Source organism: Pholcus phalangioides, unplaced genomic scaffold (genome assembly GCF_987345545.1).
Source record: "Pholcus phalangioides strain wild (caught in Gottingen) unplaced genomic scaffold, Ppha-v1.0 ptg000002l_1, whole genome shotgun sequence".
In the NCBI taxonomy this organism is placed as follows: domain Eukaryota; kingdom Metazoa; phylum Arthropoda; class Arachnida; order Araneae; family Pholcidae; genus Pholcus; species Pholcus phalangioides.
Window position 1 is genome coordinate 5807960 of NW_028301595.1, and position 24631 is coordinate 5832590.

Here is a 24631-nt window from a genome sequence, read left to right on the forward strand (position 1 = left end):
TGTTATTAAAATTCTGAATTTTTTGTGCCAATTTTTTCTTTTCATTTCTGTGCTAATGACAATTGAATCTTTGTAATGAATTAAATGTGATAGGCACATATAAAAATATTATATTTCATTTGATTTGGTATTATAGGCTGCTCTAGAGGCAATGAATGAGCTTGATTTGTTTGGAGGAAGAGGTGGACCATCCTCTGTCATCCATGTACTTGCAGATGAAGCACAAAAATGCCATGTATGTACATATCATTTCTTTTATTATTAGGAGGGGGAGTATTTCATTCATACGCGCATAAAATTAGGTGTGTTGGGTAGGTTTTTTATTTGTCACTCAGTCTTGAAGACCATACAAAAAAAATTAACAGATTGTTTCCGTATTTAACTTTTACACTGCAAAGAAAAAAAAATTGATCATTGTACACAAATTTGCTTTTTCATTCATAAAAAAACTAGTTAAAATTATATTTATTTATGAATCGTTTTATTAACCCTCCAGCCAGTTCAAAAATTTAAATGCTGAGGGCCTCATTCGCTGTATTTAAGTTTCAAACAAATCAAACTTGGTGCAGCTCTGCTGAAAATAATTTATATCTCTTTCAGTTTTAATTCTAAAATTGTTTCAAAAAATTATTTTATAATAAAATGTCTACTCTATGCAATAAAAATTTTACTGTGAAATTTTTTTTTACTGTGATTATTTTAAAAAACAATCATGGACAATCAATATTAACATACCACATACTATGATCCACGCAGAGGGGTTAAGGCGAGCTGTGGTATATATATTTTTCCAGAAGTAACTATCATATCATTAATTGTTATTTAAAAATGTAATTTATATTGAAACAATATGGAGTTGATTGTTCATGGAAGATGAAAGCGATCTACAGAGTTAAGTATTTTTTGTTAAATACGTAAAGTAGCCAGCAACAATGGTCACAGTGCACAAATTTTTAGTTTTACCAGATCCTCTCCTATTGAGCAGCAGGTGTGGCCACAGCAAGCCCTATACTTGAAGAATATAATGCACATGCCATAATATAAATGAAAAAGTATAATAATTTTTTTTACAATAAATGAAACAGGATAGCTCTGCTTGAACTATAAAAATTTTGATAAATATTCCAAATGACGCAACATGTACATGAGAATTATTTGTCCTTTGAAAGGGCCCTGCATCTGATGAGGGCAACCTTGAGTTTTGCATATCATGTCTTGAATTCTAGGAAGAAGCATAAACGCATACAATTAGATGACAATTCGGCCCAATAGAAAATCTAAAGATCACAAATGTAGCAATGTACCTTTTTATTAATTTTACTAATTTGTCTTTTTTTTCCTACAAGGCTGTATTGCAATCCATGTTGCCTAGAGAATCCAATTCAAAAGTAAGCTCCTTTTCTTATATGAAATAAAATTATGTTTGAAGATTTTCAGAATTTTAACAAAAATTGTAATCTTGAGTGTTTTTTGAATTTTTTAAATATTTTTTTCATTCATTTTTAATTTTAAATCAACCAGATATAGCAACATTAATCGTGGCTTATTAATTTGAAGTTTACAAGAGATTTTTGTGCCTTTTTTTTGTTGAAGTTTGACTTTCACTTTTTTTAAAGTTTGACTTTTTCACTTTTTTTAAAGTTAGACTAAAGTTCTGACTTTTTTTTGTTGTTAAAGGAAATGTGGCAAGTGAATTAATTCTTGTTGTATCATTTTAATTTATGCACACACAAAGAGTTTGCCAATGATCTTTTAAATTCGATTTTCTTAAAAACTTTTTAGGAAGTTGATGCTGCCTTATTATCTATAATTGGATTTCCTGCATTTGCTGTTGAAAATCCTGAACTTATTAAACTCACAAGGTATACCATTGTAGAGAAACTTAAGGTATTATAATTTTCTCCATTATTTATTGGCTATAGCAGAGATTTTCAAACATTTTACATTAGTGTCACCCTTCAAAGTAAGACAAAAATGTTGAAATATATATAGTCTAGCCCAGTGGTTCTCAAACTTTTGTCACCTGTTTCTTCCTTGCCTAATTCATGGTTCATCTGTGGTTCCCCAGAATAGTCTAGTAGATATTTCATTAATAAATAAATCACTTCACAGAATAAATAGGCACACAAATCAATATCTATAGTTCACAGCAACACCTCTGACAAAGGATGGTGACACCCCTAGGCACCACAATGCATACATTGAGAAACACTGGTCTAGCCTGTGGCCAATTTAGGGCACTTCAGCAGCGCTTTGAAGTTCCATGATACACTGATTGGGAAGCACAGCTCTATTGCTACATTCAATATAATTGTGTATCCAAAATATCTTGCAGAACCTCTTATAGAAATTCACAGGATTAAATTATTATATAATGAGATGATAAACCCAAATATTTCAAGTGGCATATGAAACATTTCCAACGAAAATTTATGCATAAAAATAGTTTTTATATCACCTAGTATGTATTGTATAAAAGTGAAAATCTCTTAAAATCAGATATATTGTACATATTTCATGTATTCACTTTCATAAATTTTTCCAAAATAGAGGAGGGCGTTGATCTTCCTTTTACCCTCCAAAAATTGACAAATTTTAAGGATAATAAATGATAAAAATTACCAACCAGATGCGGGCAAAAAAACACCGTTATAAATCTATTGCATTTTTACAGTGAGGTAAAGGGTATCAAAATCAAGTTTGCTTCCCCTTAAAAAATCTTGACTACAGCTATGTTTTCAGATGTTCAAAAGTTGCATCAAATATTTAACTTCCACTGGAATAATGGCTTATACTAGCCCCATTTCTTTCTATGGTTCAGCTCCTCCCTACACAAAATATATGCAGAGAAATTATGTGTATTTTCAGAAGTCTTGCTTATCCTCCTCGTACCTGAACCAAAACTGACTACAAAATTTTTTTTCCATTGATTTGTGTTTATTGTATGTCAAAATGCCCTATAAAAAGAAAAAAAATTGATTTGGGTTGCTATACCTTTACTGCTACTTCATCAAACACCCACTCTGGCCATATAGATATATTGCAATTTACCGCCATTAATGAGATGGGTTGGAAATGAAGGTGCTGTCTATCGGTGCTCACCTCAAGCTCGTTAGGGAAAATATCTTATCTATATCCTCCCTTGGGTTTGAACCCGAGACCGTGGCAGCAACCTTCACGATGGTAGTCGAGCATATTACCATCACGCCACTTGGACGCTATTGTCTTTACTAAGATCATTTGAGTTAAGTACACATGTGTACCTCAGGTCTTGAATTGAAAAAAGAATAATTTAAAACCATTAAATGGAGCCAAGAAGTACAAAGTTGCTGTTTATTTCAGTTTTAGGTATTGTCTGAAACTGTGGTCTTTTTTTTTTTTACCTTTAACAGGGCAGGTATGGCTGTAAGCGTTTCTTACGAGATGGCTACAAGACTGCAAAAGAAGTGAGTTTTTGTGATAACCTTGAGCAAAAAATGTATTCGATGATAAAAAAAATTGTGTGTGCATATGTGAATTGATAAATTTTATTTCATATGTCTATCATAGGATTCTAACAGACTTTATTATGAGCCGTGGGAATTGAAAGTATTTGAAAACATTGAATGCGAGTGGCCTCTATTTTTCTGTTACTTCATCATTGACGCTTGTTTTCGAGGTGACAGAGAAACAGTAAGTTAGGCATCATTCTTTTCAATTGAACTTATTCAAATGAGATAGAGAATATTTAACACACGAGTTATGCTTGATAATGCATTGAGTGATATTGAAAAATATACATATTTATGTATGTGTGTATGATATAAGTGAAGATAGACTTAAAGGGCTGTCGAGGGGGGAAAACACACAATTATGTCAGTGCATCTGCATGGATGAGTATATTTAATTTTATACAGGGTGTTCATAAATTATTATTGGGGGGGGGGGTGGTGTTATGTTGCGTCATAACTTTAGAATAAAAACATGACAACAAAAATTATTACGGAATTGTAAAGTACAACTCAAAGTTTTTATTTGGCATCGCTACAGCCATGGTGATGTTCCCTTGTGGGAAATTATGGTGTCAGAATTAAAAATAGAGATTTCTCAAGAGTAAACAGAAGTAAACGAGGTAAACCAATTCTATGGCCTTCAAGATCCATTGGACAGCACACCACTTAACTGTTTCACGTGGGGAATATGTGAGTAGCATTGTCTACAAGACCCCCCTGTGTTCTCCCTTGATAAACTGAAGAGCAAAATTTCAATTGAAACTGTTATACTACTAATGCTGGAAAACACTTGAAAGAAAATTAAATTCCATCTCAGTGTATGTCATGAAAGGCAGCCATGTGGAAACTATTTAACTTTAATTATAGGCCTATGGTTATTGAAATTTTTTGAATTTTACTTTAGGATTCTGCAATAATTTTTTTTGTCACAATATTTTTTTGAAAGTGATAGCGCAATGAAATCCTGATAAAATTTATGACTACCCAGTACAACAATACTAATCAACTAGAGAAAAAAATATTATACAGAATTGAGTTTACAGAATTTTTTGGTCAAGGTAAAACTGAGAGTGGATTTATGACTGTAAAGCATAATTGTATTTGTTTTGTAAGCAAAACTAATTTCATTCTGTATAGAATTTACCATATTGTATCATGCTATTTGATTTTTGTACAAATATTAATATATATGCTATGCTTATATAATAATATAAATTGCACTTGTGTCATCATGTGGAATGAATTGAAGAAAAGGCATTTTATAAAGCTGGGTTCACACACACACACACACAGCCCTGTGCTGCGGTAAAGTTTTTGAGGGGGAGCTGCACAAAGCGCTGTCGATAGGGATGATGAACATCTCAAAATTTTTATCCTCATTCCCGTCACAGCGCTATCTACTGGAAGTCTGTGTGACGAAACTGGATTATTTGTGTGTATTCTATTTGGCTGGCGTTTTCTTCTTTCAACATGTCTCACTGTCTGGCGTGATGATCAGTTCTAGCGCTCACTCCACATGGAACAAGCTACCTGACCACTCAAACCTCTCTTAAAAGTTGTTCTGCAACTCTTCTGCTTGGTTTTGAACTGCTATCAGTTTTTTGGTGCTGCTGTGCAAGTTGCACAGCAAGTGTAGACCCAGTTTTAGTTGGGAAAGCTTTTTATGATCTGAGCCACTTTTAGGAACAAATCAAACTTGTAACTTGATGTAAAAGTGTATTTGTATCTATGCTTTTTTTTGTAATCATGCTTTTTTTACTAGTTTGGCTTCATTTTTTTAGGTTTTTGAAAAGCTTTCAATTATTATATATGTTCTGATGATATGAAATGAAAATAAGCCAATAAAAGACTTTTATTGGCTATTTTTTGTGGGCTCTTCATGAATTGTGTTAAAAATATAAAAATGTTCTTTTAATTATTTCAGATAGAAGAGTATTCAGAACTACTTGATGCAGTATTAGTTAAAGAAGATGGTCTAAAATTGGTACCCGAATTATATTCTGTTCCGGAATCTAAAGTAAATACCTTTATTTGAAATTCAATTTCTTTTTTTTTTAAATAATTGTTTTTTTATGAATTTTCATTAAATATACAGAGCACACAACTTAATGTGATCACTTTCAGACTCTGGGCTTCTGATAATACTCGATAGATAACTATATCTGAAACTTAAAAGCAAACATCCCTTTTTTATGTGAAAAGGGCAGTTCTACTTTTTTTTTTAAATTTACGTAACATAACAACTGTTCGCATGATGTTCATTTGTGTTGCTGCATTACACTGACTTTTTTCCCATTATTACTGGTATAAATGGATTTTTTTTCCTTAAAGCTGATATCCCACTTTCAGGGGTGGTTTTTTCATTTAGCTGATACTTTTTAATGTATGGTGCATTCCACGGATCCATTAAGGAAAGTTTCTCGGCCGAAAATTGTAAATCTGGCCAACCAAATAAAATTGATTAAAAAAAAGCAATGGACTTTTTTTATGTTACATTTGCCTTCACATGGAAAGTCATTGCAAAAGCAGCGCAACATGTGCATGGATAATAGTAGCTACTTGTATATCCACCCAATTGAGACATAGGGAAATGAATACGAAAATGTTAGTCAATAAGGGAAAAGGGTACACTTTCTTACCTCGTACATAGTCTTACATGTTGATAACCATAACTTTTGTGGAAAAAATAAGTCTCATTCTCAACCTTAGTATCAAAATGTACAAAAAAATTGAACAAAAAAATAAAAAAAATAAATAAATGAACTGAAAAACTGAATAAAAATTTTCCCATGTTATGATATAGGTCTGTTTCATACCTTACAAAATTCATGACAATACCCAAATGATAACATTATCTATGATTCCAGTAAACAATGAATTTAAGAAAAATTTTCGTTCATTTGTATTAGAAAACAGATAGATTTGTATTAGAAATAGATGCAAATGTTTTATTGCCCATGCCAGTAGATACTTCACTGTTATGTGAAAAACAACCACTGATGACAGGGAAGCTAGTGAGGTAATAAAAAAATTGTGAGCATTATCTGCGGTGCATTATTATAAGGGGTATTGATTATTTATAATACATATTTATTTATTAACTAGCTATAATACCCGGTGCTGCCCAGGTTTTCTTTAATGAGGCTTTTTGGATCACGTGATATCTCCCTCTTTCTTTGAAGGACATGCAAACCATGTCCAAGTTAACCAATATGGTGACTTCCTGCGTGACTCATGAAATAAACAAATCTAGATTTAAAGCAATGTAGAAATGAATATATTTTTTTCCCCTTTTTTAAGGGGTGCTAAGTATTTCGATCCCGCCCCCCTTCCCGAACTTCAAGTTATCCATCTGCCTGCTTCAGCTTTCAAAAATGCTTAATTAAAGCTGTGAAATTTTTTTAGTGTACTTTCCAAGGGCCCATAATTAATTTTAAAATATCCTAACCCACATGAATTTATGCAGTTGAATATTAAAAGACAATACGGAGACATTAATTTTCATGCTTGAGAAGATATAAATAAAAAGTTGAAATCAATATTATTGCATGGATATCCAACTGAAAAGTAGGTCCGGCTAATTATTTTATATTTTATTTTCTGAACTTTATATATTTCTAAGCAAACTTAATATTTCAAAAATTAAGAATTCAATACAATTTTTTAAATTATTGATGTGACAGGAAACCCCACCAAATTTCCATATTTCTGCATTAAAATCGTCAATTTTAACACTGATTTCTATGAGGATCACCCTTTTCCTGACCCTCAAAGCGATGCTGATGATGATTATGACGTCTATTCAAAAATCCTCGTGACTGGGAGTATTGAAAATGTGTCAAACCATTATAAAGGCATAAACTATTATACATATACTGGCAGCATTGAAGAAATTACAAACCATTGTGAAGGCATATACACGTCTGAAACACATTGCTAGGGAACCACAGTAATCAAAGTAAACATTCAGAAAATGATTGTTGAGGTCCAAAAACCATTGTTGCCCGACAGTTTTTTTGCCCTGCTCTGACGAACTTTTAAAGTTCAAGTCGGGTCCCATTTGGTATATATGCAAAATTTGGTGACGATCGATCTAAAATTGTAGATTTGTATATAGAACATATACATTCACACACAGACAGACATACAGAAAATAAATTTTATATATATAGATATAGCTGTTAATACTTTGCAGCACAGTGAAGCTGTACTCTTAGCATATGCTGGAGTCACTCCAGATAGCTGAACTAACATGCTGATTGAGAATTGCTCATGTGTTGTTATTCATTATAAGTAAATTAGCAGAGATGCTAAATATAAATATATGTGACTGACCAAAGTGTGTTTTTCTTGCTTTTAAAGGTTGATTTTGAATATGCTGATCCCCATAGTCAAGATCGTGTGGCCATTGGAGAACGCCCATTCTTATGGGCGCAGTCCCTGTACATAGTTGGCAGACTTTTACAAGAAGTACGTTTGAAGTGCTTGTATCAGTTTTATTAAAGATAAATGTTTTGGATTATAAATAAATAATTGTTGAACATAATATAATGCACATATGATTTTTTTTTTTTTTAATTTGATGTACATTTTTCATTCCGTTTTATCATAAGGGTTTCTTGGCTCCAGGTGAGCTTGATCCTCTCAACCGAAGACTGAGTTCAGAGCAAAAACCAGATGTCGTTGTTCAAGGTACTTGGAGGATGAATTAATGAATAAGTTTACTGCAGTGCTAGCTTCTAAAAAATTATGGTAAAAATGTTTTTATTGCACAAATTATCAAATCATCCCCTCTCTTTCTCGCTCTTTTTATCAAGTGGTCATCCTGGCCGAAGACAATTACGTCCAAGAAAAGCTCAGAAATCATGATATTCACGTCCAGACAATTGCAGAAGTTTCACCTATAGAAGTTCAGCCAGCTCGTGTACTCAGTCATATTTATTTTTATCTTGGTAATGTCAGAATTATATCACTGCTTATTTTTTATATGAAAACCGTGAGGTATGTTCAAAAGTATCCAACCATAATTTTTCATGCTTAAACCAGTGAAGTTAGGGAGATGTAATTTGTGCACGTATGGAGGCAATCCTAGTGTGAGAGCTTGAATTTTTTTCCTGCTTGCGGAAGCTGTCAGACGCCAGTGGACTGCCAATGAATGAGGAAGTATAAGTGAACACTGTCACATTTTGGTTTTTGATAAAATGGCAGGTAAAAACTTGAACAATGCTACTGCATTAAATTTTGTGTGAAGCTTGGGGATTCCCAAATAGAAACGATCTGCAGGATTTAACAGACCTTTGGAGATGAAGCAATATTTACTACACTAATAAAGGAGTGGTACAACCACTTCAAAGTTGGCCGAATATTGATGGAGAATGAAGCACATTCTGGGAGGCCCTCAACATCCAGAAATGAGATCGTTATTGACCAAGAACCTTGGTGATGCAGGATCATCGAATCACAATCAGAGAACTTACAGACTAGGCAAACATTAGCATTGGATCTGTTCATTCTTTTTTGACAGACGATTTAGTCTTCAGGACATGCAATGTCAAATTCATTCTGCTCATCTTCAATGGCTCCAGTGGCATGGTTCATCATGAGTACACAACACATCACTGTACAACCATCATCAAGGATTACTACCAAGAGGTCTACTTAGCAATTGGTAGCTTCATCATTAATGCAGTGGCGTTATTCAAGTTTTTTCTGCAATTTGGTCAAAAACAAGAAAGCATGGCAGCGCTGACTTATACTTCCTCACTCATCGGCTGTCTGCCAGCTTTTACGGGCAGAAAAAATTAAAGCATGTGCATTAGGATTGCCTGCATAGGTGTATCAAACCATGCTTCTCTAGCTTCATTGGTTAACACACGAAAAATTATGGTCAGATACTTTTTGAACAAATCTCATTATTTGGGATTACAAGTATTAAACTTACACTTGGGAAAAAGAGACATTTTTTTTTAGGTCAACTTATTCAATAAGTATAATGCTTAGTAATTTTAATATACATGCAAATAAAGTGAAATGCTATGATGACAATTTTTATTACATATGCAGAAATATTTTTTTGTTATTTGCATATATGTGCATTCTTGTGTAATTATCCACGCCTATCCACAGAAAAATATTTAGCATATCATGTAGCTTACTGTTATTTCAGAGAAATAAGCCATGGCTGATTTCATGCTCTTGAAAGCCTAAAAAAATAGTTTTTCCTGTAGAAAACGTTCTTTTCACAATGTCTTCTCTCTAAAAAAATTCCAAGTCTAGGCTTACAAGAAATTTTTTAAGACAATAAAAAATTTTCAGTTTGCTTCCTGAGTATCTATTGACACAAATAGATGGAATATGTATAGAAGCACGGTCACAAGTGACAACATTAAATTTTGGCAATTAAAAATCCCAGGATATTATAATCTATCTCTGTGCCTTTCATTAGAGGAATCTATGATTACCATAGGTGTCTTCAAGCAGATTTGGCACATACTTGTATTCTGAGATTTCTATTAAAGGGATTTAAAAAAAGGGATTTCTCGGAATTCTTCCTATAAACCATGTAGTTCAAATCAACTACAGTTATTTAAAGACTAGTCGTCCCTTTCCAGATACTTGAATGAATCATAATTTTTATTGAATTTACTAATTATAACTTCGATTTTAATTAAATTGCCTACTAGTAGTCAATTTGTTAACACACTGACTTTCATTTTGACAGGTTTATGTTTGAATCCTTAAGAGCCATGGAAGCATAGCTGTTTTTCAGTTGTCTTCAATTAGTTCTTGTATACATAAAGTGCATATGTGTTTTATTTAGACATTTTTTTTAATATAGGCCAAAATAAGAAGCTTGGACTATCTGGAAGATATTCACGAGAAGTTGGCTTACTGAGCACAAGTAAATTATATACACTTCAAGATCGAACTTTTGCATTCACTCCTCAGGTAAATTAGAAAGTTTAAGGTATTAAAAATGATTGTGAGAGAAATTATTGAAGGCTTCATAATTTAAAAAAAAAATTCTATTTTTTTTTCAATTTTTTTTCTATGTATGCATTTTATTACAATATAGAAATTAAATTTTTGTTCTGAACTGCAGCTAGTTTCACGTTGAGAGAGAGAGAGAATCTTGATAATTAATAACATTGAAAATATATTTAGACTAGATGGACAACCCATTGACCCAACTGTTTCATACATGACACTTTTTGCTGGTTGGGTCAGAAAGATTTATTATTTGATTTCACTTGGTCGCTCTATAATAAAATATAAGGAAATATTCAAGTGAGCAGCTGCATCAATTAAAACTTATTGATTGTTACTTTAAGTTTGACATTGACTTTTTCTAGAATGAATTCAATAGCAAGGATTTCATGATTCTTCAAAGTCTTTGATAATATCTTCATATTTAAAAAATAATATCTTATTGTTTGTTTTGATCTTATTAATTTTTTATATTTAATCTGAAATAGTTCGAAGTAGACGTTTTCTGTGTTTCAGCATATATGATATCTGCACAGTTAGGAAATATGTTTCAAGAAAACAGAATAATTAAACAAGAATTTTCTAAACTTCTTTTGCTTCAAAAATATTTTCTAATCTTTTGTTTCATATAAACAAAATTCCTCATATTGAAGTATTCACAGTATGGAAAAAAATTAGATTAATGTAGACATCTTTTTTTTTGTATTTCAATTTTGCAGTTCATAGATCAACAGCAGTTTTACCTAGCAACTGACACTGATTTGCTAATAGACACATTCAAGACAGAAATTGCTTTTTTGAAGACTAGTTGGCGTATGTTGGGACGCCCAACTGTTGTCGTAAATTTGCAAAAGTCTATCATAGGTGGGTTTCTCCCACTATAAATGAAGTGAGGTTTTTGTATTTTGTGAAGCAGTGTTAAAAAAAGAGTAATTAGGAAAGAATGTTTTGCATGGAGCAAGATTTTAGGAAAAAAAAAATTCCTGCAACATGCATGCATATCCTTTACCGGTGAAGTTGTTCTTAACTGTTTTAGTTTATTCCTAAAAAATGAAAGAGCTTTTTTTGGATGCTTCCAGCTTTTTTCGTCTTTCCTTTTTATTTTAGCATGAGGTGAATGATACTACTTGTAATGGTTTTCAAGTATTATTCAAATTATTTCTTAAGCTTCTCGCAAACAACAACTTTTTTTACAACAGATTCAAGATATTGATAAAATTTTTTAACAAGTATGGTGGTATGAAAAGTTTATCAATTACTGCCAAACTTTCTGAAGCTGGGCTGGAAGAGATCTCGGCAACGGGATAAGTCCAGTGGCAAAGTTCTGGCGTGCCAAACTTTCTGAGTGGATTTAATAGTCCTGATGTGACATTACAGGGGAGTAAAAATAATTGCACAAATATAAGGGTAAATCAAATATATGTTAGAATTATTTTATAATACTTTTTCAAAGGAACAGAAAGATAATTTTTAAAAAAATGACAGATTAATTTTCTACGCAATCTTATTTTGATGTGCATTTTCCCCAATGAATTGGAAGTTTTTAATTCCTTCCTCGTAGAAAGAAGAAGGATGTGTGTGCAACCAGATGCACAAAAGGTGGATCACTCCTGCATCATCATCATCAAATTGCTGTTTCCCAAAGCCTCTTTGATCACTCTAAACAAATAGTAGTTGCAAGGGGATAAATCCAGACTGTAGAGAGGATGTTTGAGAGCTACATTCAGTTTTTCAATTATTAATATAACAGTGTGACCTTGAATTATCATGAAGAAGAATACTACAAGGAGCCCACACAGCAGACACTTTTCAGTGCTCCAGGATCCTTGCCATTCTCGATGATGGATTGACCTCTCCCATAGCAGAAACTAAGTTATACCAATTGTTGATGTTATTTTTGATACCTTTATGTGGCCATCTACTTCAATAATTTTGTGCAGAGCAGGAATGTTTACTGCAATGATGCTTGTTCATGGTGAGGCTCATTTTCAACTGCATAGCATCCTGCTGAAAAATTTATACAAACCATACACTTTAATTTTTAAGATTTTTTTTGCCAACACTATGCGTAGTGTCTTCTCTCCCCCCCCCCCCCCACTCCTATAATTTCAGGTGGTTTTACTCGTTTTTTAGCTAGAAACATTATAATAACATGTTGTGCAACAGATGTACAGTGGAACCCTGTTATAGCACCCTCATGTGCCGAATATGCTGAGCGCCAGAAATTTTCAGTGAACAAATCTTCCATTTCTAGGATTTACATGTGTTAAACTGTTATTCAATACACCAAACTTATAGCACCAGTATTCTGTTAAATAAATAGTAGCCTTAAACTAGAACTCAACTGTATGTATACCTCTTGCTAGCTGATTCTGCTATTGAGTAAAGATATGAATTGCTGCAGATGCAAAAATGTGGTGAGATAAACATCCATACCATCTGCCGGTAGTCATTAGAGAGATCCCCACCCCCACCAACACCCTAAAATTCTAGAAGGAAATTCCGGTTTATGTTTGATCCACCTATGTACCATATTTCTTTAACTACCACCCACCATGGTGGTTGTTTTTAAAAACATATCAGAAGCTTGCAGCACATACACAAATTTTTATTTCTAAAACACTGTCTCTAACCAGTCGGCTATAAACATTCAAATAACACTGTTATTTACAATGTATGATCAGCACATTTTACACGTGAAAAAAAGAAAATCCAAATTTCTTAGTGCAACTTTTTTTACTGAGGTTGGAATAAATTTTTTTATAACTTCTTTTTGATGACAAATTGAATTGGCCTACAGATGTAAGTGGAAGAATCAATGTTTTCTTCCTCAAAAACCTGATCAACAACCTATTCCATTCGTTAAGATTTCATTATTGGTGATGAACATTACAATTAGAAGTTTGCATATGTGGAGCAATGAATTACGCCAATTCAATTGCATTTCAAGTATTCAGAGTTGATGCTGAAGCATTTAGCAAGAATTTTCTGACATATTAATTTGTAGAGTATGCAATAAAAAACAAAACCGATAATTACATGAAAGTTTAATTTTATCCTGGAAAGACATGTGCCCCTACACTTGATTAGAACAGAAAACAAATTTAAATATTTTTTTACTATGGCGCACTTCAGTCCAAGAAATGCCTATTCCAAAAAATATTGTAATACACCATGTATTATTATAAAATTAACAATCCTAATGAACTTTTGGCTTTGTGTGAGATGTGTATAATGTTTAAAGTATGTTGTTAGTTCTTTAATGAAAAACCTGATGAAAATGAGCATAGTAAATTATGTCAATTTTTCATTCAGAATTTTGGCTGTGCAGATTTTGCTTTTCTCCCGTTTATGTTCTCATTATGTTATGTTGCATGTAGAACCTTGATCGTGAAGATTTCTATATGGTTAATGACATTGAGCTTCTGGCAAGTACATTTCGTTCTGATGTAGCTTTTCTTAGAACAAATTGGCATATGCTTGGTCGGCCTTTAATGTGCATGCGGTTCCATCATTATTATTTAGGTATGTGCATGAGTATGATTGCATCTTAATGATATTTTATCTATTGTTTCATTACTTTTTGCCAGTTTATTAAAATTTTAGCTATAACAGTGTTTTTCTAACCATAACTTCACATTGAATTTGAAAGTTGAACAATTTTGTGGATTCGCAGGAATTTTATGTGTAAGAATATTGCTAGATAAAAAAATAGGCTTACTTATACAGTCATAGCTGGATTAACCATTAAACAAAATAAGCATTTGCTTAGGGCATCAGGAGAAAAGATGCACCACAAATGTTGCCAAAAAAATTTTTTTTTTAATGTACAATTTTTTTCCCCATCATTAAGCATCTGACAGACAATATTAGAATTTTAGATTGATTGTATAGAAGATCCCCATCAAAAGGAATACACAAATGCAGAAAAACGAATAATATTGCAAACTAGAGATCACATTAATATTGAGATTTTGGAATTAGATTTCATGCAATTTCTATAAATTTAGCTTGAGTCTTTTTAGTAGCATCATGGGGCCCTTTGACAAACTGATTTTTCTGAGGTTCGCCAGACAGCTAAAAATACCTGCCTACCAATTTGCATATTAACTCTTGCAAATTGTAAGCATATCTACTTGTCACAAGGTCCTCAGATTGTGTCCGGGTGAGACCCATGCATTAAAAAAAACAAATTATTATCATTCTAAACCAATATGATAAATACTAAATCAATATTAAAAATGACAAATTTAAGAGTAAGGCAAGTTCTAGAGAATAAGGATGTGTGTGTAAACTTGAAAGTTTGCAAATCTTTGAGTTATTAGCGGATCAACTGCATCGGGGGGGGGGGGGTGTTATCTAATAGTTAATTATTATTAAATGTGCAAGACAGTTTCGGCGCCCCTCTGGCGTATAAGTTGCACCAGTAAAATAACCTTGAATACTTGCTGTTGTGTGTTCCAATACAGATGAAGTGCATCAAAAATTGTTGCCTGCAGTTCTCTCAGTGGTTAGCCTCTGATTGTGCAAGTCTGGGTTTGAAACTTGAAAATGCATCAGAAAAAACAGGTACCCAATGATTGTGGTTCACCCAAAAATAAGACACCTGTGAGTAATATAGCTATGATTCAGTGGTTGCTTTTGAAGCGGCTTTGTGAAATCGAAATCCTAACAAGGTCTACAGGAGAAAATATCTTTTAAATTTTTTCAAAAGATTTTGAAAAAAAAGTCTAAAAATCAAAGCTCTGTCTTTTTGTAGAAAGACGATCCAAAAATTAAGAAAAATAATAAGAGATATTATCAAAGATTTGCAAGCAGAAAAAAAGGAGGAAGGAGAGACTCAATGTCCATGCTTAAGAATATTCAAATCACAATTCTGCCTTAAATCAGTTATTTCTGAAATATGAAACATATATAATGATTGATTTTCTAAAATATTGCTTTTTTCATGAAAAATATGTGATTTTAGAGTTATTACAATTGTGTAGAATTAAGAAAAACTGTTTTTAGTGCATTATGTATTTTATATGCATAGATGATAAGTATACTGGAGGGAGATTAATTTAAGGAAGACATGTTATATATTATTTCAATCCCATTGAATGAAATCTAAAGAAACTCATTGTACATGCCAATGTCAACATGATGAAATGGAAATTGACTCCACTACTCAGAAATGTCCTTTCCCCCCCCCCCCGTTTCTACGTAACATATTGAAATAATTGTAGAGCTGCACCTAAAAATTGAGTTAAAAGAGTATTATGATAGAAATCTATTTTGTGTAAGCGAAATATGTCTTCATGGAAGCATTTGACTAACCATGAAAAGTAAAGCTTATGATACATGCTGCTAAAAGCTTGCTCAGTAGCTACCAGGGGTAGAGTGCTCGTTTATAGCATGCTTGCATTTGTTAGGACCTAGTACAGCCAGAGCGTTCTCATTATAGGCATACTTTTGGTGAATGCTTTTTTTTTTGTATGTGTCTGTGCCACACTCAATACTTGATGAGTAATGATATAATAGTACACATAATTTTTTGTATTTAAGAAATAGATGTGACAAATACGAAATATGCCAGTTTTCATGAATGAATGTGAGAATTTAATTTTCACCAATTTTCATGTATGTTTCAACAAAATTTTGATAATTTACACTTTTAAGACAAAATAAGTAGTACTTTTGCTGTGCTATTGAACTTTAGATTTTTTTACTTAGTACAGTACTTTAATAATCAACCTTGTCATTCAACTTGAAAAAAAAAAATTCATTAGTTTAGTTCTCTTTTATGAATGAATTCAGAACTTTTTGAAAAATATTTTTGCCAACAATTTAAAATTTTTTATACTAAAATTATTTTTACCAATCAGTGCAAAAGTTCTGATTATTAAATTTAATTTTTCTACAAAATTAGGATTTTTTTATCTGCAAGTTTTACGTGTCTTTATTGATGAGTAACACAAAATACTGTTTTTTTAGTGGGAGGAAGGGAAGTTATGCTCCTGCTCTTAAAATTTTCACAAAAAAATTACGTGTACGATATTTTTTGATCTTATCAATTATTCTTCCGCAAAAATAAATGAAATCATTGTAGTAATTTTTATTGTACAGTCAACACGCTCCCTAAGCACTATGTTCCTATAACAGGAATAAATTTAAAAGTTTTCATCGCCCCCATCGAGCCGTTCTTACAAAGTAATAACAAAACTAGTTTGTGGTAAAAACCGCACGAGCATGTTCAGACTTGTTTGTCAACTTTCCCTGTAACCACAAGCACTGAAAAGTAGACCATCATGTGATTCAGTAGCATGCTAATTTTGTATACATGTGCTAATAATTTGCTTATTGGTAAATTTTGCTCAGAAGTAGCTTCCATGCTACTCAGTAGCATGTGTATCATGGGCCTAGTATTGGATGAATTTTTTTGTGTGACTCTTCCATTAATTTTTCTTGACAGTGTATAATCAAACATATCTTTAGTGTGTCATGCATGAGCGGATACATGAGAGAGCATGGGGGGAAGAAACGCCCTTCAAGTATCAATGACGCCGAGCGGACTAATCTAATGCATATGTGCACATATGAATTGACATCATCATCGTCTCCCCAGCCTTTCAAGTCTATCTTTGCCTATGGTGTCATGTAATGTGCCATAAAAATATTTATATATATATAAATGATGTTTCTGCAAACAGTACCTGGAGCTTGTAATTTATCTTTTGCTTCTAGAACAAGATAAAGTTCCACTTGCCATGATCTCAACAATAAAGAAATTAAAAAGTGGATATATTAATGGAACACGGTGAGATCTTTTTCCTCTCCATGTAAGAACTTTTTTCTAAATGCATCCCTGCTCAAAATTTTTTACAAATTATGTGTTTTACTAAATGTGTTTCACAAAATGTTTTATCAAAATAATGCCTTACTAAATGTCTCGTTCCTTTTTGGATATTTCACAGAGTGGTGCTGGGCAAATTGGAGGAATTCCAAAGCACATCATGCATTACTAGTTTGAGTTTCCTCCATAACCAACAAGAAGGGGATCCAGAAAGTTAGCATATTGTTTATTTTAGTCTTAATTTGTAATTACCAAGATTCTGGTAGCTTTTAGTTGCAGTAACTTTCGACTTAGGTACTCCATGGTATTGTTACAGCTCTATTTTTTCTACTGTGCTCTTGTTTTATACTGTGTAAAGTTATGGTATCTTTAACCTGTTTTTGTTTTGCCTTTTTGTTGGTCAAAATTTTTTTCAATGAGAGAGAGAAAAGAAAAAATTTGAAAATATATTGATATAGTTGTACTCCTATGTAACAAATTCAGATTCATCAAATTACCCAATTTAACAAATTGTTTTAGAAGTCTCTGTACATATATTTGTATTGTCTCAAACCTCAATTTTACGATTTTCCTTGATTTAACAAATAAAAATGTTTTTTATCTAATTCGTTAAATCAGATTTCAACTGTGTGTAAATGTATTATTATATTTGTTATACTGCATGTGCATTTAACAGTGAATTAAAAAAATATTTAATTTTCAATTTCAGATCTTAATTCTAGTGTGCGAGATTATTTAGAGAAAGAGCTCAACAAAACTCTTGCTCGGCCATATCTGCCATTTGGTAAAATGTCTGTTAAAAGAAAACAGAGTATGAGAACCCGCCGATCAGGAGTCAGTGGAATTATCAAACGAACCAGATCGATTCAAGTTGATAAGTATGACCCAGGTAAGATTTGTTATGATAAAAATGATAGAAGAAAAATTTAATAATTAGAGATTAAAATTACTCATTTGAATACAATTCCAATAACAATAGATTCAGCATTGATTGTCTGATACATGCTAAGAAAAATGTATTCTTACATGCCGAGTGATGAAACAAAATTTTGTATTTTTCATGTGCAATTTGGGTTTCGAAATTGCATTTGCTCATAAACTTATTTTTTAATATTTTTTTCCCCTTTGAAGATCTTTGCCATCTTAGAGAGAGATATGAAAAGATTCATAGCCCACCGCCACTATCCCCAAATCCAGAAGGATCAATGCATTCAGAATCGCCCTATTCTTCCCCAACTGAATCAGCTGGTGGACGAAGTCCTTCTCCATCTGGAGTTGATGAAGCAGATTCGAACTTTTCTTCACGAATCCGCACATTTTCAGATCGTCAGTATGATAACATCAGCAATGAAGATTTGATAGCAATATTCAAAGATACAGAATCTCTGGAAGAACAAGGCGATATATTACATTATATTGTCCATAGCAAGTATGATATCAGTATATATATTAAATATATCTTATATATATATTATTTTGATGACTATTAAATATGTCTTATATGCTCAATATTCTGCAAGTAATCGCCCATTAATGATTTTCATTTTGCTGTAGAGGATTGAATTGGGATACTGGACTTGGTGGACAATTCGATCAAGTTAAAGTGAAAGATTTGTTGAAAGAGCTTTATGAAAAAGTTCGTTTTTTTCAAGTATTAAATGAAATTTAAAATTGAGCTTTCTTAATTGTTTTAAATTTTAAACTAAAAATTGAAATTGAGCTTTTTATCACAATGAAACTTGTTCAAAGTGTAATTTCAAGAGCAGGATATATTTTCCATGTTGACCAAGTTTCAGCTGAATACAAATTACAAAAAAAAAAAGAAATTGGCATTGAAAATCTGTGTTAACTCACAGAACTTTTGTATGTACCAAAAAAATTATTGTACCTCTGTGTTCAATTTTTGTGGAGGAGTATAGAAGAACACAGTCATTTGGAATCAGCTGTAGGTACTAGTCTAATTGGCACTTGGGTGCATGAGAATGGCTTTTGTGTGACAAAAGTTTGATCAGTGACTTTCTTCTTCACCTTAATCCTTTCTGCAGCCTAGTTGAAATTGCTAAACACCTGTGAAATGCCATATATTTCTTTAATGAAGTAGACTTTCTTCCGATTTTCAGCAAGTGAAAAGTAAAGGATATAAGAGAAGTGTTTTACTGAGAAAAATCAACAATAAAAAGTATCTGTGATTTTCAATGCTAAAATTAGGGCTTTAAAGTCTAGGCTGACTCATCTGCCATCTCTAAATGAAAGCATGATGTTAATATTATTGCTATATCCAATCGCTGTTCCTTTTTCCTGCGTTTCTTTTTAATGATTAGATGTCACTTGGAGTGACACAACTAGTTTTTTTGTGTTCAGATGGAATTCAAATGAGTCTGCCTTCCTTCCTAAGCACCTTAGCTATAAATGAGAGACTTTTAAGGAGGTGAGATATCTTGTCAGTGCCACTGAAAGTGTGAATTAAGATTAAGTATCCAGCATTTAAATACAAGTTCATTAAAGCTATCAAATCATGCAGCATGCATGAAGCAATAAATACTTTTGAAACAATTTTCATATTTTTTTGTCTTTCTGATAGTCTTCCTTATTATTTATCTATAGTTTTAATTAATCCTTTCTTATTATCTTTGTCTTTTCAACAAGCCATAGTTGCTAATTCATAATAATCTGACTTCTCTAGGCTTGCCATGAGAAAAAATGGGCATTGGTACGCCATATTGCTGGTATGCTAGAGAAGAAAGTGGAAGATTTGGCAAAGGTAAGTTTTTTTCTACACATCTTTGTGATCTTGAAAGTTATTTGCATCTATAATTATATTACAAATGAAAATAACTGAAATCATGTTCATTCATTTCATTTGCCCACAGTATTATTGTCTGTATAAAATTCAATTAGTTTATTTACTAGCAAGATAAAAGAAATATATACAGTCAGGCAGCATCTATTTAAACTTGTGCAAAGTACAGTAAACTCTATAATCTGGCCAGACACTAGTGTAGCCCGTCCAGTAATTCGGGTTTTCAGGATACTATTTACTGTTACTTAACCATACACGCACCTCGTGCACATTTCTTTGTGGAATTTCTAAGGAGTTGGTACATGCCAGAGAATGTGTGTTCTGAATGTATGCGTGGCTCCAAACGCAGTTAGGTTTTCAGAGTTGTGCTTGTTTTGTGTTCTTGCTGGTGTTGTCATCTGCCTTCCATATTTTGAAGTGGATAAATTGAATCTTCACTTCAAACACAAAGTCTAAATTTTCAAGCTTTCATGGAAATTCAATTTTTATAACATGAAAATTCAAACATATGAATTATTATTCAAGTTATGGCATATTTTCAGACTGGCCCTCTTCATGTGTGGAAGAGGAAAACATGTTATTGCGTGTCTAGGGCTCACATTTGATATGAGGGGAGGTCTGGACAAAGCAGAAATTATATGGAGGGCTCCTGCGACTAAGGTCCAAGAAGTTTTGTCAGTCAGTGAATATATGTAGTTTGAATTTTGGGGCCCCAAAATTATAGGGTCATGGATGAATGCCTAACTCAACCATGCAGAAATCTGGCTCTGTGCACAAAAGTTATGAAAAGTGCACAAAATTATGCATAAAAGTTTACATCATTTAGGGCAGTATTCACAGACATGGTTTAAACTATAGTCACAATTTTTTGATAAGAGATTGACAGGGATTGGTTAAATTCAGGTTTTTAACCAATCTATGGTGATCTCTTATCCAAAAATTGTGACTACAGTTTAAACGATGTCAGTGAATATGGCCCTTAGATCAGGATTTTTTTCCAACTGCCTTCCAGTAATCTTGCCACTTTAGTGATTCAATTCCGGAATTTATTATTCTGGTCTGATATGTGCTAGATTAGTGAGAGCTGACTGTGGTCAATCTTTTACAAGTTGAATCAGCTTTTATTGGGCAAACTTTTACTTGCAAGTGGAATGTTTTTAATCAATATCTTTGGTTGCAACTTAGGTTACTCCCCAGTGCCGTCATTTCAACTTTTCCAGGGGAGGGGGCAAACTTTTTCCGGGGGGGGGGGCAAAGCAATGTACTCAATGTATGTATATATATATTTGTATATATATATATACCATTTTTAGTGTATTTTCGAAAGCCCCCTAAATGACGGGCCTGGTTTACTCTTGCTGGTTTGGGTTGCTCGTATGTTAACGTATCACTCTATTTTGACTCAAATATGATTGATTTTCTGTCGGTCGGTGTGTATGTTCCCTACACAAATCTACAATTTTGGAATGATTGTTGTTAAATTTCACAAACGATTGTTTCAATATTCATATATAGGGTGTCGCGGAACTCTACTGCCAAAACAAGTAGGACTGATAGTGTAGGTCGAGATAAAACATTCGTGCAAAGGGACCCAGGATGACAAGCCACTTTTATGTGAAATATGTGTATTACCCTCAAATTACCTCCCCCCCCCCCATTAATTTTGCATATATATATGTACCAAACAGGACCCAATTTGAACAATAGTCTACTTCAAAAGTTCATCAAGCTGGTCAAATGCCCAAAACAGGCAAAAACCATCGGGCAACGATGGTTCACAGACATCAAAAATGATTTTTGGAAAGGGTATTTTGGTTACCGTGGTTCTCTAGCAATGAGTTTCATACATCTTTATACCTTTACATTGGTTTGTTACTTCTTTAATGCTCCCAGTATATGGAAGAAAACTAAGGCAGAGTGCCGAGTATTTTTGCTAGTTTATTCATAAAAGGGCAAGAAATTTAAAGTTTCTTCTTTCGTGATTATGAATTTTTCTTTTCCAGTTCATTCTGGCATTGTTTCAATATTCATATATAGGGTGTTGCAGAACGCTACTGCCAAAATGAGTAGGATTGATAGTGCAGGTCGAGACAAAACATTCGTGCAAAGGGAACCTGGATGACAAGCCACTTTTATGTGAAATACATTGAAGAGCCAAAAAAACTGGTACACCTGCCTAATATAGTGTAGGGCCCCCGCGAGCCCGCAGTAGTGCCGCAACACGACGTGGCATGCACTCGACCAATGTCTGAAGTAGTGCTGGAAGTAATTGACACCATGAATCCTGCAGGGCTGTCCATAAATTCGTAGGAGTAAGAGGGGGTGGAGATCTCTTCTGAACAGCACGTTGCAAGGCATCCCAGATATGTTCAATAATGTTCATGTCTGGGGATTTAGGTGGCCAGCGGAAGTGTCTAAAGTCAGAAGAGTGTTCCTGGAGCCATTTTGTAGCAATTCTGGACGTGTGGGGTGTCGCATTGTCATGCTGAAATTGTCCAAGTCCGTCGGAATGCACAATGGACACGAATGGGTGCAGGTGATCAGACAGGATGCTTACCTACCTGTCACCTGTCAGAGTCGTATCTAGACGTATCAGGGGTCCCATATCACGCCAACTGCACAAGCCCCATACCATCACAGAGCCTCCACCAACTTGAACAGTCCCCTGTTGACATGTAGGGTCCATGGATTCATGAGGTTGTCTCCATACCCGTACACCTCAATCAGCTCGAAGCAATTGGAACCGAGACTCGTCAGACCAGGCAACATGTTTCCAGTCCTCAACAGTCCAATGCCGGTGTTGTTGGGCCCAGGCGAGGCTTAAAGCTTTGTGTCGTGCAGTCATCAAGGGTACACGAGTGGGCCTTCGGCTGCGAAAGCCCATATCGATGATGTTTTGTTGAATGGTTCGCACGCTGACACTTGTTGATGGCCCAGCATTGAAATCTGCAGCAATTTGCGAAAGGGTTGCACGTCTGCCACGTTTAATGATTCTCGTCAGTGTCATTGGTCCCGTTCTTGCATGATCTTTTTCTGGCCGCAGCGATGTCGTAGATTTAATTTTTTACCAGATTCCCGATATTCACGGTACACTCGTGAAATGGTAGTACGTGAAAATCCAAATTTCATCACTACCTCGGAGATGCTATGTCCCATCTCTCGTGCGCCGACTATAACACCACGTTCAAACTCACTTAAATCTCGATAACCTGCCATTGTAGCAGCAGTAACCGATCTAACAACTATGCCAGGCACTTGTTATGTTATATAGGCGTTGCCGACCGCAGCGCCTTACTCTGATTGGTTCCATATCTCTTTATTTGCATACGCATGCCTGTACCAGTTTTTTTGGCTCTTCAGTTTATGTGTATTACCCTCAAATTACCCCCCCCCCTCCCGTTAATTTTGTGAGCTGCCAAAAGATGACAACCATGCTCTCATCATTTGGAGTGATAGGGAAATTTCTTCCTTCCAGTCAATCAGTCACAGGCAATTGTGGATGAAAAAAATTGTCCTTTTTTCTTTTTAATAAATATTTATATGCTATTATATGGGGGAGAAACTCCCAGTGCTACTTTAGGACATCTCCCATTCGTTTTTGGTGCCAGTATTTTAAATTGCATGTTAACATGTGCTGACAAAAAAGTGATTCGAAATCCTGGTTTCAATTACAGAAATTGTTTGTCTTGACAATATCATCCCTCTCGTTTTGGTAATAGAGTTATCATGGACACCCAGTAAAACACTACATAGTCCATCATATGTTATTCATGTGAGAAATTCAGGGTAAATTTCAAAAATATTTTATTGAAGTCAAATTACAGTGAAACCTCACTACAACGATACTCAATATAATGATAAATCCCCCTACAGCAATATTTTTTGAAATCTTGTTTGGAATTGCTTATAGTCTGAAGTTAAACACCTCTCGATATAACAATACTCTCTACTACGATAAATCCCTCTATAACAATATTTTTTAAGAGATTTTAAAACCACTAATAATATTTTTTTATATTTTGCTCAAAATCGTCTTGAATTTAATTTTAACTTCGTCACTTGTTTTCATTCTTCCAATTAGCGTCTAATAACATCAGTGTTTTGCACATGATTACCGAAAATGTTGGTAAAACTGTTGATTTTGCCACGTTTTATGTACAACAAAAAAGTGCAATACAGTAAATTTCTTACCTTACAGGGGCAATGCATTGGAATGAATTTGATTAATCAACTAATCACCTACAGTTTTTCAAGACGGATAAATATTTTAAAGCACATGTTTTTGTATAATTGCATTTTTAATTGCGTTGCTGTATTATAGAAATGTATGACATCAATATTTGTTAGGGCATCTTTTTCTCAGGCACCTCATTGGGCATTTTGCCTGTCATGGCCTTGTATTTGTATTTCTGATGATACAACATAGATTTAGACAACAACAGCATAAATTTGTTATCACATGATGGCAATGTTGCTTCTCGATGTAACAGTAATCTTTCTACAATATTTTGCTTGGCC

The 24631-nt window shown here is 33.6% G+C and overlaps 1 protein-coding gene across 3 annotated transcripts in view; it reads left to right on the top strand.

Annotated features, from left to right (window-relative positions):
- LOC149089133 (putative phosphorylase b kinase regulatory subunit alpha) overlaps positions 1-24631 on the top strand; it is a 47555-nt gene that overhangs the window by 6943 nt on the left and 15981 nt on the right. The window contains exons 6-23 of one of the 3 annotated variants that reach the window (XM_089237393.1): positions 137-235; positions 1347-1388; positions 1783-1887; positions 3393-3446; positions 3550-3672; positions 5416-5508; positions 7854-7961; positions 8105-8183; positions 8309-8443; positions 10330-10439; positions 11198-11314; positions 13859-14003; positions 17205-17277; positions 17435-17526; positions 18023-18202; positions 18445-18742; positions 18868-18949; positions 19997-20074. In XM_089237393.1, coding sequence (XP_089093519.1) covers positions 137-235; positions 1347-1388; positions 1783-1887; positions 3393-3446; positions 3550-3672; positions 5416-5508; positions 7854-7961; positions 8105-8183; positions 8309-8443; positions 10330-10439; positions 11198-11314; positions 13859-14003; positions 17205-17277; positions 17435-17526; positions 18023-18202; positions 18445-18742; positions 18868-18949; positions 19997-20074 — 2013 coding nt within the window. Of the gene's footprint in view, positions 1-136; positions 236-1346; positions 1389-1782; positions 1888-3392; positions 3447-3549; positions 3673-5415; positions 5509-7853; positions 7962-8104; positions 8184-8308; positions 8444-10329; positions 10440-11197; positions 11343-13858; positions 14004-17204; positions 17278-17434; positions 17527-18022; positions 18203-18444; positions 18743-18867; positions 18950-19996; positions 20075-24631 lie in introns of all 3 variants that reach the window. The other 2 variants (XM_089237383.1, XM_089237388.1) reach the window with 2 other exon arrangements.